Source organism: Penaeus monodon, chromosome 18 (genome assembly GCF_015228065.2).
Source record: "Penaeus monodon isolate SGIC_2016 chromosome 18, NSTDA_Pmon_1, whole genome shotgun sequence".
NCBI classification, from domain to species: Eukaryota; Metazoa; Arthropoda; class Malacostraca; order Decapoda; family Penaeidae; genus Penaeus; species Penaeus monodon.
In genome coordinates this window covers 24,694,940-24,709,939 of record NC_051403.1, presented here as the reverse complement: position 1 = coordinate 24,709,939, position 15,000 = coordinate 24,694,940, and the positions used below count along the sequence as shown (strand labels likewise).

Sequence of the window (15,000 nt, the reverse complement as noted above, 5' to 3'; positions counted from 1 at the left end):
GCAAAAATCCGCGACTAAAAGGAATCACATCTTTGGAAACTTCGCGTGTTTGTAATGATTGCAATATATTGATGATTTCGTATTTTTTTGCTAGTTCATTGCGTATTGCAGAGATTTCTTGGCAACGAAGAATGATCATAAAAAAGATAGGCTGATAAAAAAAAGATATCGTGTTTATATTCTTCTTTAGGAGAGAGAGAGAATAATAAAAATATTATTGATGAATAATAATTAATAATAGCATCATTGATGAATAATAATTAATAATATCATCATTGATGAATGATAATTAATAATAGCATCATTGATGAATAATAATTAGTGCAGCCTCATATCATAATGGAAACGAAAATGAAACATAAGTAATGCCATAACTAATGCGCATATTTCAAAGTCAAAGGTTGTTCCATATCCAAGTGGGCGTAAGGAACGTACCCACAGAGGAACATGCTTACTAAGCTGATGCGGTAGGGTGGCCAGTTCCCTTCCGCCGTGACTTTGACCCCAGCATGCTAATGTCAGCACACCAGTACTCACAGCTGAATCGACAGAGGGGGGCGGCCGGGCGCGACACCAGGACCTTGCGATTGCAAAGCCAGTGCTCTACCACTGAGCTGTAGCATCTGTTTGAGTATAGTTATTAATGCTAGTTACAAAGGAATAATCATAAAAAGGGATAATAATGGAATCGTAATGATATTTGTGATGATTAGTATAATCGTAATATAGTGACGGTAATGATGAATGTCAATAATAAATAAAGGTAACAATGGAATTTGAGTATCAGGCGAAAAAAATATATAGCAAAATAATAGAAAGTTTGAATTAAAAAGATAAAATTTTAAGCTTGATGTAGTCGCAATTGCTTTCAAAAACCACTTCCTACATTAGCACAATTATTTACAAACACCTGTCTTAAAATCCTAAACCATGTAAACAAGAAAATGACAAAGCACGCTTCATCCCTTCCTTTAATTACAAACGCAATCTAAAGACTGCCTATATAATTGCCACGTGGATATGGCAGCCGTTAAAACCGTTAAGATTCAAATCACGGTAATGGCGGAGATAACCCGTCTGGTGGAACTCCGCATAACGAGAGAAATTGTAACCATACAAACCACGCTGTTGTACATGCGTTATCAAGACAAGCCGCAAAGGAAAGTGATGCAGTAAGATCAAGAGTGAGAATGAGTCGACAACAAACCACCTGTTCATCATGACCCGCGGGACGCCATTGATGAGCCCTCGGTCGCCAGCCAATCAGGAGCGTCCGTTGCAGTGACGTCATGTGATCGTCATGGCGTTTTTGTTTTTCTTAGGGAGTAAAACTTCAGCATTTCTGAAAGAAGATAATGGGCATTGGGTGCATATGCAAATTTCCGTGGATTCCGAAATTTGCATAAGGCGAAATTACACAGAATTCCCAAATGAAGAAGAAGAAAAAAAGAGAGAGAAAAAAGGTAGAATACAAAAGACTATAACGGAGATGACACTTTAAAAAAAAATCGTCGACGTAGTGGACACTTTCGATGTCATGTCATCTGTCACTTCACTCGAGGAGACTTTCTAGATTATACGTAAGAGTCATGTTGCAAAACCTGCTAAGCTGTACAGCGGAGAAAAGCGGATTAGCAATTGGAAACTTGCCTACATGAATACTGTATCTTTGAAAGCCTTGGTGAACCGGCGTGCGAGATCCGTCTGTAATTTTACGTTCTTTCGAAACTATTTTCTAGTAACGCAAGTTTGGTAAGTTCAGGCCTGATATTCTTCTCACTTGTCATACACGCACACGCATTCACACACACACACACACCACACACACACACACACACACACACACACACACACACACACACACACACACACACACAACACACACACACACACACACACACACACACACACACACACACACACACACACACACACACAGTATGTATGTAGCAGTATTTTCATGGGTGTGCTGGTAGACAGAAACTGTATAGTTATATACATTTGTACATATATGTGTACAAGTATACATACATGCATATATGTATGAATATGGTTAATTAGATTCACACCACACACACACACACACACACACACACACACACACACACACACACACACACACACACACACACATACATACATACATACATACACAAATACATATATAGCAGAAACATCCAGACAAAAGACTACAGATAGACCTAAATAATTAACAAAACCTACAAACAAACAAACAAAAAAAATCTCAGACAAGTGAAACAAAACCAGAAAAAAAGAAAAAAAAACATAAAAAAACACTGAAAGCCTCAGACAGAAAAAAAATATAAACAAAAGAGAAAACAAAGAGAAAAAAAGCCAAAAAGACTAAAAAAATATATATATAGAAAAAAAAAAAATTCTTATTCTATGCGTGGAGATGGTCTGTTTTGCTGAGTCATCCCCCGCACGCGAAGTAAAGCCACGGTCATCATCATCATCATCTTCGCATGTTCAGACTTTCTTGCTTCTCGAAAGTACAAGTAGAGATCGAAAAGGAAACAAATCTAGAGAAAAGAGGAGAGAGAGAGAAAAAAAAACAGAGGTATCGAAAAAAAAAGTGATAATGAAAAGGGTCTACGAATTAGAGAGAGAGAGAGAGAGAGAGAAAAGAGAGAGAGAGAGAGAGAGAGAGAGAGAGAGAGAGAGAGAGAGAGAGAGAGAGAGAGAGAGAGAGAGAGAGAGAGAGAGAGAGAGAGAGAAACAAAAACGGCATAAGAATAAAAAAAAAAAAATCTTCGTGTTTGAGAATCTGACTCTTAGTTCCTGGAAGCACGCACTGCTTTTCGCTCTGGAAAGCAAAACGCTCTTTTCTAAGCGAATTTGAATATATCGCATTTACTTATTTATTTTCTTACTTTTATTTCTTATACGAGACTACATTTCATTTATTATACATATATACATTTATATACATATTTTTACATATATACTATATATATATATATAATTCATATATATGCATATATATACAAATAAGTATAGATATACATATATATACATATATATTCATATATATGTATATATATATTGCATTGTATAGTCTTATATATATACTTTTTTGTGTATATATATTCTTACATGCAATACATACATACACACTGTCTATTTCGCACATATATTTTTGCATATATACTTTTTACTGACACATCTTCCATCTTTTGCGTACATATATGCATACATATTTTGCCTATATATCCATTTTACAGACATAGATACTTTTTATTTACTTATTCTAACAGACATTCATTTTACTTACATGTATACACTTCACTTACATGCTTCCGTTACCTACTTACGTTTTTTTATATGGATACCTAATATTTTGCTACATTTAAATACATTTTCACATAATTAGATTTTATTCAAAATATTCTTCTTGATATACTTTTTACTTACACATATGTTTTGTACCTACAACCTACATGTATACATTTTACTTACATGTATGCTTTTTACTTGCATGCATATTTTTTTTTACATATATGTATACAACGTTTTTACTTACACATATTTTTTTTTATTACATAAATAATCTATAATTCCATATATACGTTGACTTACATCATTCTTTTCTTCCATTCATCTTTACTTCACTATATGTCTAATCTTCCTCTATCTTTATCTCATCTTTGCCATACACATTCGCGTCAAGACAGAGGGGGAAGCGGAGTTCAAGATATTTTATTTAATAAATAATATGTTTGCGTCTTTTGCGAGGTTTCATTTCTTCCTTAATGTCATGCAGAGGGCGTGAATGGCGTTGCTACTTGTTCATGAGGGAGAATGAAGGAGCGAGTTGCATGGCAGTCAAGATGGAAATAATGAGGCGATGAAAATGAGGATAGAGAAAGTAAAATGTGTATGTATATATTTACACGTGCACACACACACACACACACACACACACACACACACACACACACACACACACACACACACACACACACACACATACACACGTCTGTGTATTTACACACATAAATATGTACATACACGGACACAGACAGAAAAGTAGATAGATCGATTAATGGAGACACAGATAAATGGATTGAGAGGTATTTAGTGATAAAGATAGACATAGAGATAAACAGAGATACGCAGACACACAGACGAACAGATAGAGAGCGAGCAACAGAGAAATGTGAGTGTATGTTCACTCACACAAAAAAAAACATACACACAGACACACGCACAACAGAAGAGACGAGAAAGGAAAGGAGGATGCCAGACAATGGAATATATAATCTTCTCCTCAGATCAATGGCCAAAAAGGACAAAGGTCGATAAGGAGAGACGAGAAGAAATGGGATGGAGGATGGATCTTCGCTCGATGAATGGAAAAGAAATGGGAAGAAGGAGGAGGAGAGAGGAGGAGGAAGGGGAGGAGGAGGAGGAGAAGAAGAGGAGGAGGAGAAGGAGGAGGAGGAAGAGGAGGAGAGGAGGAAGAAGGAGGAGGAGGAGGAGGAGAGGGAGGAGGAGGAGGAGGAGGAGGAGGAAGAGGAGGGAGGAAGAGGAGGAGAAGGAGGAGGAGGAAGAGGAAGGAGGAGGAAGAAGAGGAGGAGGAGGAGGAGGAGGAGGAGGAGGAAGAGGAGAAGAAGATGAAGAAAGATGAGGAGAGACGGAGAAAAGGAAGAAAAAGATGAGGGGTGAAAAAAATTAAGATTATGAAGAAAAAAAGATAATGGAGAATAAGAAGAAAAGAAAGAAAGAAAAAGAAAGCCTTAGATCACTTTATTATATTTTTTATTGATTAAATAATAATGATTATTATTATTTTTAGTAACATAATATTCTCATTCCCTTTAAGACAGAAAATATAACCTTATAAATACAAAAATAAGAAGAAAAGTAAAAAAAAAAAAGTTTCTTTGAGAAAACATTCTAATTTGTCTAGAAAAGACTACAAACCCGCACGTTCATGTATGTCATGACCAAGACAAAATTGAAACTTGGTAGAAATACAATCTTTTTTACAACGATTTCTAATCAAGGTTGCAAACAAAGACATCTTCACGAAACAAAAACCCACACGATCACGCCATCTCCATCTCCCGCTCAAAGATTTATGTAAAAGCTAAATCACCCATGATTAAAAAATAGCTCTCGCGTTTCCAGAAATATTTCTTTTTCTTCCAAGATCGATGAGCCAAACACCTTTCTCCCAAGATAGGTTGTTCTAACTCATAAATAAATTAATGAGTAAATGCGAAAGAAGGTGACGAAGGAGGGAGGTGGATTACTCGAACGAAGAGCCGCGGGCTGTTCCACTCTCCTGGCGCGCGTGTTACAGATCGCACTTATTTGTAGTTATTTTAATATTAGATTTTAATTCAATTTGATATCTGTGTGAGATTGTTTGTGGTGACTGATAATATCGTGAAGATGTATAAGTAGCGAAATCGTTTGATCACTATTACTGCAATTATCAATATAAAAAAACGACTAAATTATATATATATATTTTTTTTTTATGTAAATAACCTCTCTTAAATATTTTTGAATTCTTTCTTTCCCTTCCCCCACTCAGAATATGTAAAAGCGTCCTTAACAGACAATACAAATACGTTTTTTTTCCTCAGTATTTCCGTCACCAAATACATTTTTCCCCTCCATAAAACACACTTCACACACCTTGAATCCCCGTTAATTAGAGGTATTCAGCGTCTCTCTCCTCGCTCAGGGGTTAATCATCGAAACACACGAACCATTCTCTCTTGCTGCTTCAGTGAGTTCTGAAGCTTCGACTCTGTAGGGGAAACAAACAGCGAGTGGGGGTCGAAATCTGTTTTTGTTTTTCTTTTTTTTTCGAAGTGTATTTTTGGTTGATTTCTTGATGGTGATTATAGTATTACTTCTTATGGTACGGCTATTTTTACTACTTTTGCTACTAATACTACTTTTCTTACTACTACTACTACTACTACTACTACTACTATTACTTTTGTTACTACTACCACTACTGCTGCTGCTGCTTCTACTACTACTACTACTACTTTTGCCGCTACTACAACTACTGCTACTCCTTTTGCTAAGACTACTACTACCACCGCCACCACTGCTATTATTAATACTGTTGCTGCTGCAACCACCACTTTACAACAATAACAATAGCAACAACAGCAACAACAACAACAACTACTAGTACTACTATTGCTGTTGTTGTTACTACTACTACAACTACTACCACTTTTAATGTTGCAGATTCTAGTACTACTGCGATCGTAATAATGAAATAAACATGTCAACAACAGCTATAAGATACAACGATAACAAGTGATGATAATAATCACTTATATATTCTTGCTATGATATTACGAGAATATAAAAAGGTGAAAGACAGAAAAAAAGAAAGAAAGAAAAAATAAGTCGTTTGAGAAATACCCACACATGGCAGATCATGCAGATTTTTTTATGAGCCATTTTGAAAGGTCAGTGCAGAAACAGGAATATATAGTCGTGTTTTTGATTACAATGTTATGTAACGGAATATAACAGGAGGTAAATAGTTTTCACTTTTCATACAGGTCGAATGACTGTTGTAATGTTGTTCACAGACGCACGCACGCAAACATGAACAGATATATAGCACGTACGTAAACATACACACCACACACACACACACACACACACACACACACACACACACACACACACACACGCAAACACACACAGAAATCATGCCAATACACACCACACACACACACACACACACACACACACACACACACACACACACACACACACACACACACACACACACACACACACACACACACACACACAACCAACACACACACACACACAAACACACACACGACCATGCACACACCACACACACACCATCACCCCATATATACTATACACTACAGACTATAAACGTCATAAATCTATTAACCATTGAACTGGATAAAAAATAAATAAAGTTTAGTCAAAGCTAACTTTCATTTTGAACTTAGAAAACGTCACTCTTGCACGTGAACACGAACACGCTCTATTAAATAAAGTTTCAATCGTTTTTTATTTATTCTTTTTAATTATCTATTTTTTTTCTCTTTCTTTTCTTTGTCGCACCGAAATTATTTGTATATTGAATCTTCCTTCTTCTTTCTTTCTATCATCTCCTCCCCACCCCCCCTCCTCCCCCCTACCCCCCGTTTTCCGTTTCTCTGTCACTCTCTAAATTTCTACAAATGTAAACAACTTTCGGGTGATTGAATACTTGATTAGAAAGATTTGTATTTCTTTCTGTTGCGTAAATTGGGGTGTGATGATGTGCATTATATATGATAAAAATAGATGTTATCTCTCTCTCTCTCTCTCTCTCTCTCATCCTCTTTCTCATTCTCTCTCTCAATCTCTCTCTCTCTCTCTCTCTCTCTCTCTCTCTCTCTCTCTCTCATTCTCTCTCTCTCTCTCTCTCATTCTCTCTCTCTCTCTTCTCTCTCTCTCTCTCTCTCTCTCTCTCTCTCTCTCTCTCTCTCTCTCTCTCTCTCTCTCTCTCTCTCTCTCTCTCTCTCTCTCTCTCCTCTCTCTCTCTCTCTCTCACTCTCTCCCTTCACACACACACACAACACACACACACACACACACACACACACACACACACACACACACACACACACACAACACACACACAACAAAAAAAACACACACACACCTCTTACAATCTATCTAAGTCTTTAAAACGAACAACAAACGACCGAAGTTATTTCCCCCCAAAAAATACACTAATTTTAGCTTCCTTCAAAATAACAAATGCTTTCTCAGAATTCTCACGATGTACAATTTTTTCCCCTATTTTTTATTTATTTATTTATTTATCTATTTATTTTCTACATTTTTCCTTCTTTTATACAATTAGTTATACTTTTCTTGAGTAACATAGAGAAAATAAAATCTAGTGCTTGTAAATACATACGATAAAGAGACACTGTCTGTATGTGTCAGATGTGCGGAAGTGTCTTTGTAAGTATGTATCTTAGTGCTTGTGGAGGACGCATATGCATGTGTAAGTATCAGTCCAACTGTCCAAAGTTTGTTTACCTGTACGCGCGAAGATATGTGTGTGTATGCGCGCGCGCGTGTGTGTGTGTGTGTGAGTGTGTATACGTATATATATATAAATATATATATATATATATATATATATATATATATATATATATATATATATATACATAATACACACACATACAAACACACACACACACACATACACACACACATACACACACACACACACACACACACACACACACACACACACACACACACACACACACACACACACACACACACACACACACACACAAACACACACACACAACGCACACACACACACACATAAACATACATACACACCATTTTTGACTTCATCGCCCCTCCCTCCCTCTGAAACGGGCGGGTGCCAGGTGTCGCGAGAGAGTGCCAGAACACATATGATTTACGGCCGTGACAGTCCATTGCACCGTGCCAGGTAGGCTTATGGAAAAGTTTTCAAGATGTGAGGATGAGAATGAAAAAAAGAAAAAAAATGTTGTGTCACCTTTGTCGTATAAGAAATGAAGATGGAATAGAAATGGAGATATGATGATGAAAGCGTAAACTAGCATATGAAGAAATTAACGAAGGGAAGAAGGAAGATAATATAGAGTAGAAGGGAGATAAAGAGATGAATAATGAAAAGCGACACCAGTTATATGAAAGTTCAAGCAATGATATACTTACAGAGAAATTATGATTATAAAAAGCTTAATATCCAGACTAATAGCTTCGGCATTTTTTATCAATACAATCTACGTGTAATTTAGTTGCCTCTGTCAAAGAGGTTTTATAATAGTTACGCATCTAAAAATCACCACTAGAGAAATATCTTTGATTGCAGCCCTAAAATAACATATTTTGCATATCAATATCTATTCTTAAAATCCAGCTGATATCGTTATTATTCTCGCGATTGCGAAAGCAATTAGGCTCGTCATCCCATCACGTTTTTTTGGCGGGAAAAAATAAATGTCTAAACCAGCACTGATAAACGCGACAAAAAAACACTGCAATTCACATTTGTATTTATATGAATCATGTCAGACAGAATCATTGTGTCTAGAATACTCGAATTGCAACTCAAGAACCAAGAAATGACATTATAAAATATAAAATCTGCTGGTAATATCTTTTGTTGTTGTTAATGATGAAAAAGATAATGACGGCCTTTCGACCTGTCAAGTGTTATGTCGAACAAACGATGTAATTGCAACTTCACCTCCATTTTTTATAAGCCTGAAGAGAGAGAGAGAGAGAGAGAGAGAGAGAGAGAGAGAGAGAGAGAGAGAGAGAGAGAGGAAGAGAGGAGAGAGAGAGGAGAGAGAAGAAGACAGACTAGGATAAAAGAGAGAGAGAGAGAATACATAAACAAGAGTAGATTCTTTTCTAACAGATGCTTGTCCCGCATTTCTCGGCATGCTTCCTCTCTTCGTCGGAAAGTTCTCCCCATGACCTCATGAGAAAGAGACAGAATAAAAGAGCGAACATTTCCCTCCTCTTTGTGCTATTCCTCGCCTTTTCGCTTCTTTCGGAACTCCACTTGACGACGACGTAACTATCGATCTTCTAACATGCTGTCCACTTCGCATGTCCTAACTCATCACTTCTATGCATCGACACGGCTTGACTTGCACGACACATACACCTAGCATATGCTATGTACACCATACAAGCACATCACGCACACAGACGCATGCACGCACGCATAATTTTACGAACCTTCCTTTATGTATGTTCATATTTCTAAGTTCAATTTAAGAAGTATCTCGTATATATATATATATATATATATATATATATATATATATAATATATATATATATATATATATATATATATATATATATATATATATATATATATATAAATAGATATATAAAGAAATTTGCACAAGTTGCAATCTTCAGTTTCGCAGTACGATAAGGGTCCGCTCCGCCATGGTCCAGTTTGCAATCTCTCGCAACTGCTGATCTGCTGTGACATCAAACAGATTTTTTGTTTCTAATGTTACGCCTCCGCTCTCTGGATTATTACCTTCCGTAACGCTTTATGTCACTGTTTTTGTTGTTGATGATGTTGCTGACTTCGGTTTTTAGTTTTTTGTTTGTTTTATTCTTTGCTTGATTGTTTGGTTGGCTTGTTTATTGTCACGTATTGCTTTTGTTGCTGATTCTGTGATCTTGGTTCCTTAAAAGATATTATACCATTTCTATTTTATCTACGTACACACACACACACACACACACGGCACAGCATGCACACACACACACACACACACACACCACACACACACACACACAGAGCACACCCACACCCAACACACCAAAACACAACACAATATATATATATATATATATATATATATATATATATATATATATATATATATATATATATATATTATATATGTATTATGTTTCTGTATAATTTATTATATGTATATGTTGTGCATACGTAGGCGAACTTTATAGATCGTTAATTTATTTTTGTCCAGTTTTATATTGAGGATGATATCAGTATTAATATGTTAAGTTTATATTTCCCAGTTTTTATTGGAGTCATTAGATATTCAGTATTAATATGTATTTATATATATATATATATAATTTAATCTTAAGATGAATTCAATTTAAATATTTGTATATATATATATATATATATATATACATATATATATATATATATATATAATATATATATATAATAATATTTCTTTTTCTTTTTCTTTTCTTACTTCTATCTTTCTTTTTTTTTAACTTATCAGTGTGAATCTGTAAACATTACTTGTAGTTTTAATCGGACTGGAAAGAAACAAAGAAACACAGGAATTTCCTTTATATTCGTGGTCCTTTTAAATTAGATAGAAAACCATACCTTTCGCTATTACTTCACGCCCTTCCTGTCTCCGTCTCGCGCCCTTCACGACTGCTTAGCAATTTGAGAGAAATTTCTGCCTCTAAATTTACATAATTGTTACATATTCATCAATTTCTTTCCTGATTTTCGAGAAAATAATTTCTGCTCCAAAAAATTAATGCATTCGAATTGGCAAACAGAAGTGTCTCGATCTTTGCCTTACAACTTGGGAAATCTAAAACGGTGTTTTAATATCAGCGTTTAAACTGTCTTAACAGGGCGTTGCGTGGGCGTTAGCGTTGCGAGGAGAAAGGGCGGAAGGAGAGGCAGAGAGAAAGAGAGAGATAGAGATAGAGAGAAAGAGGGATAGAAACAAAAAAATCATCCATGCGTGAGGATGCCAAGAGAAAGCTTCGGGAGGGGCGACCAGCCCACCGTCGCTGACTCACAACGCCCTCGGAAATCTACATTCTTCAAAGGTAACAAGAATACAAACATAAATCAACACCTTAGGAAGATAGAAGAGAAATTAAAACAACTTTTTTATTGATTGAAAAGGATGTAAATACGGTCATTCATCGAGAGGAAAGGCACAAGAAGAGAATGCATTTTGCCCCTCCTCCTTCCCCTCCCTCGGCACTGCGCATGCGCGGTGGACTCCCGGCATCAATCTCGCAGCTCGACCCTTCGCGACGGGCTAGTTACCTCATACACGCGAAGAGAGGAAGCTGGATTTTGCGCTCTTGCTTATTTCTGGGTTAGTAGACTTGTGTTTGAGTGTGTGTGTGTGTATGTGAAGTGTGTTATATTCGTGTTATTTTTTTTGTTTTGTTGGTTAGAGACAGTATTTCCGAAAGTAAAACCGTTTGTGGAGTATATTTCTATCGTATTTCTTTCAATTTCTCTCATATCAGTATCAAATTTTAATGTTGTCAGTGACAAGTCATTACATTAACAGTTAAACGGCGTGTCGTTGCAATGAAGAAATGCCATGATTTGGTAAAAAGTTACACATTTACAGAAAATAAACCCATATCTGATAAAAAAAAATCACAAATACAACGTAACGAATTAACTTTTTTCATTGATTTAGTAATTCATATTGCACTGCCAGTCTGCAAGATTTAACAGGAAAAAAAAAGCAAAAAACGAATATAGTGATACGGTATCAGATATTAAAAAAGTATATTAAAAATCACTTTATATCTGCGAGTGCTTGTGTCAGGAAGACGGAAGCAGACGAGCACTGGACACGGAAAACGAGAATGCTTGATATGTGAAAGCACGTGTCGGGGTCGCATTTGTCATTTCACTGTTTGTCTGTTTGTGTTTGAATTTAATGTCTGTCTGTTCGTGCTCTTATTTAATGTCTGTCTGTTTGTTATCCTGTTTAATATCTGTCTGTTTATGCTGTCTAATGTCTGTGTGTTTGTGTTTCTGTTTAATGTCTGTCTGTCTGTTAGTTAGTTCGTTAGTGTTTCTCTGTTTGTTTTAGGGCACCATTTTTAGCTTCTCTCTCTCTCTCTCTCTCTCTCTCTCTCTCCCTCTCTCTGTCTCTCTCTCTGTCTCTCTCTCTCTCTCTCTCTCTCTCCCTCTGTCTGTCTGTCTGTCTGTCTGTCTGTCTGTCTGTCTGTTCTCTCTCTCTCTCTCTCTCTCTCTCTCTCTCTCTCTCTCTCTCTCTCTCTCTCTCTCTCTCTCTCTCTCTCTCTCTCTCTCTCTCTCCTCCCTCCCTCCCTCCCTCCCTCCCTCCCTCTCTCTCACCCACCTCTCTCACTTCAAATTCTATGTCAAAATCAAAACATCATACCCCAACATTATTTACATTTTTTTGGCAGGCGAAAGAATGAAGAATGTCGTCAGCTGTAAGTGTGCGTGCGTGTGTGTGTCCGTGTGCGTGTGCGTTTGTGTATTTATGTCAGTGTGCATACTCGTGTGTACTGCCCGGCTGACCTGACCATTAAGCGCATGCGGTTTGCATTCTTTTGTTTGTAAACCTCGTGTTCTTTTATGATAATGATTCGTGTGTGTGTGTGTGTGTGTGTGTGTGTGTGTGTGTGTGTGTGTGTGTGTGTGTGTGTGTGTGTGTGTGTGTGTGTGTGTGTGTGTGTGTGTGTGTGTGTGTGTGTGTGTGTGTGTGTGTGTGTGTGTGTGTGTGTGTGTGTGTGTGTGTGTGTGTGTGTGTGTGTGTGTGTGTGTGTGTGTGTTTTCACGCGTACACAGACATATACGGACGCGGATGTAATCACTTGAGCAAACGCGCGCACACACAGACAAACACAAACAAATACACACGCATAAACTATTCATAAACTCGTAATATTCTTCAGATGTAAATTCTTTACCAAGTTCCGGTATTCGCTGGGCTAACAAATTTTTCGTAACTTATTTTTCTTTTAATATTATAGGTATTATCATTATTTTCTGATAGGTACTTTCTTTTATTAAAAAAAAATAATAATAAAACAATAATAAATAAATAAATAAATAAGTAAAGGAAATTAAGAATTTAGGTTATAGATTCCACAACACATACATACACACACACATACAGGCGCGCGCACACACGCACACACACACAGACACACACACACAGACACACACACACACACACACACACACACACACCACACACACACACACACACACACACACACACCACACACACACACACACACACACACACACCACACACGCACACACACACACACACACACACACACACACACACACACACACACACACACACAACACACACACATTCATAATATATACTAAACTGTCTCTATCCTAAACACTGTATATCGATTATGCCATTATGCATATAACGAAAAGAATCTGATTTTTTTTCTCTCTCTTTGCAGATTTAACAATCATCATGAGACTGACACTTATTTTGGCCCTGGCTCTGGTAAGTTACAGTGAATATAGAATTAGTCACTGAATATTACATTTGAAATATGAATGAAGATTAAGTTCAGACTATAATTGGAATCAAAGGTATGAAAAAGAAGAAAACTAAATTAAAAGTATTAATGAAACTTAAATTGAGTGTGTTAATGAAAATTGCATTAAAATTCATTTGAAATTATGAATGAAAAATGAATTAAAAGTATGAATGAAAATAATTTCACAATCCAAGAATTTATCTTTGTAGTATATGTAGTTTTATTATTATTATTATTTTTACTATTTTTCTCTTATTTTCTTATATTATCGACCCCGTATTAAAACTGTTATTATTTTTCCTATATTACCTATTGTATTTCAGTTATTATTTATTTTTCCTATATCATTATCAGGTTATTCATTCTCATTTATTTATTTGCTCACCTTTGTTACGTTACGTGTCCTTATTTTCAAGTTTTCATTTTTTTTTTTCATTTTGTTTCGCTGTCTCTGTTTTTGGTTTTGTCTGTCAGTCAGTCTCTCTCTCTCTCTCTCTCTCTCTCTCTCTCTCTCTCTCTCTCTCTCTCTCTCTCTCTCTCTCTCTCTCTCTCTCTCTCTCTCTCTCTCTCTCTCCTCTCCTCTCCTCTCTCTCTCTCTCTCTCTCTCTCTCTCTCTCTCTCTCTCTCTCTTTCTCTCTCTCTCTCACTCACGCCCTCTCTCTGTCTCTCTATTTATAAAGTCGCATGTTTTAAGTTCTTGTCAGATAAAAAACACATGCCTCCTTTCCGTTTTTATCTATTTACTTCCGTATTCTGAAAAATGAAAAGCATAATCTCCTGTTAATGACGTTTAGTAGTGAAAGTACAGAAACAGGTTCAGTTTCCGTCACGGAGAATCCAGTAGGCAATGGAGCAAGACGTGATAAACAGAGGGGGGGGGGTGCGAATAGGAGGAAGGCAAAAGAAGGGAGAAGAGAGAACATGATGAAAGAGATAAGGGAGGATAGGATGAGAGGGAGAGAGAGAGAGAGAGAGGGAGAGGGAAAAGGAAAGGGAGAGGGAGAGAAAAAGAAAAGGAAGAATGAGAAGGAAAAGAAGAATAAGGGGGGGGGATGAAAGGAGGTTAAAGGGTGATAGAGTGGGAGAGAAAAAAAATGAAAACGAGAGGAAGAGAGAG

The 15,000-nt window shown here is 36.6% G+C and overlaps 1 protein-coding gene across 2 annotated transcripts in view; it reads left to right on the top strand.

The window, feature by feature from the left end:
* The first annotated feature begins 11,622 nt into the window (after positions 1 to 11,622).
* Positions 11,623 to 15,000, top strand: part of LOC119584344 (zinc finger E-box-binding homeobox 1-like) — a 19,869-nt gene continuing 16,491 nt past the window's right edge. For both annotated transcript variants that reach the window (XM_037932904.1, XM_037932905.1), the window contains exons 1-2: positions 11,623 to 11,695; positions 13,800 to 13,846. In XM_037932904.1, coding sequence (XP_037788832.1) covers positions 13,814 to 13,846 — 33 coding nt within the window. In that variant the 5' untranslated portion in view covers positions 11,623 to 11,695; positions 13,800 to 13,813. The remainder of the gene's footprint in view (positions 11,696 to 13,799; positions 13,847 to 15,000) is intronic.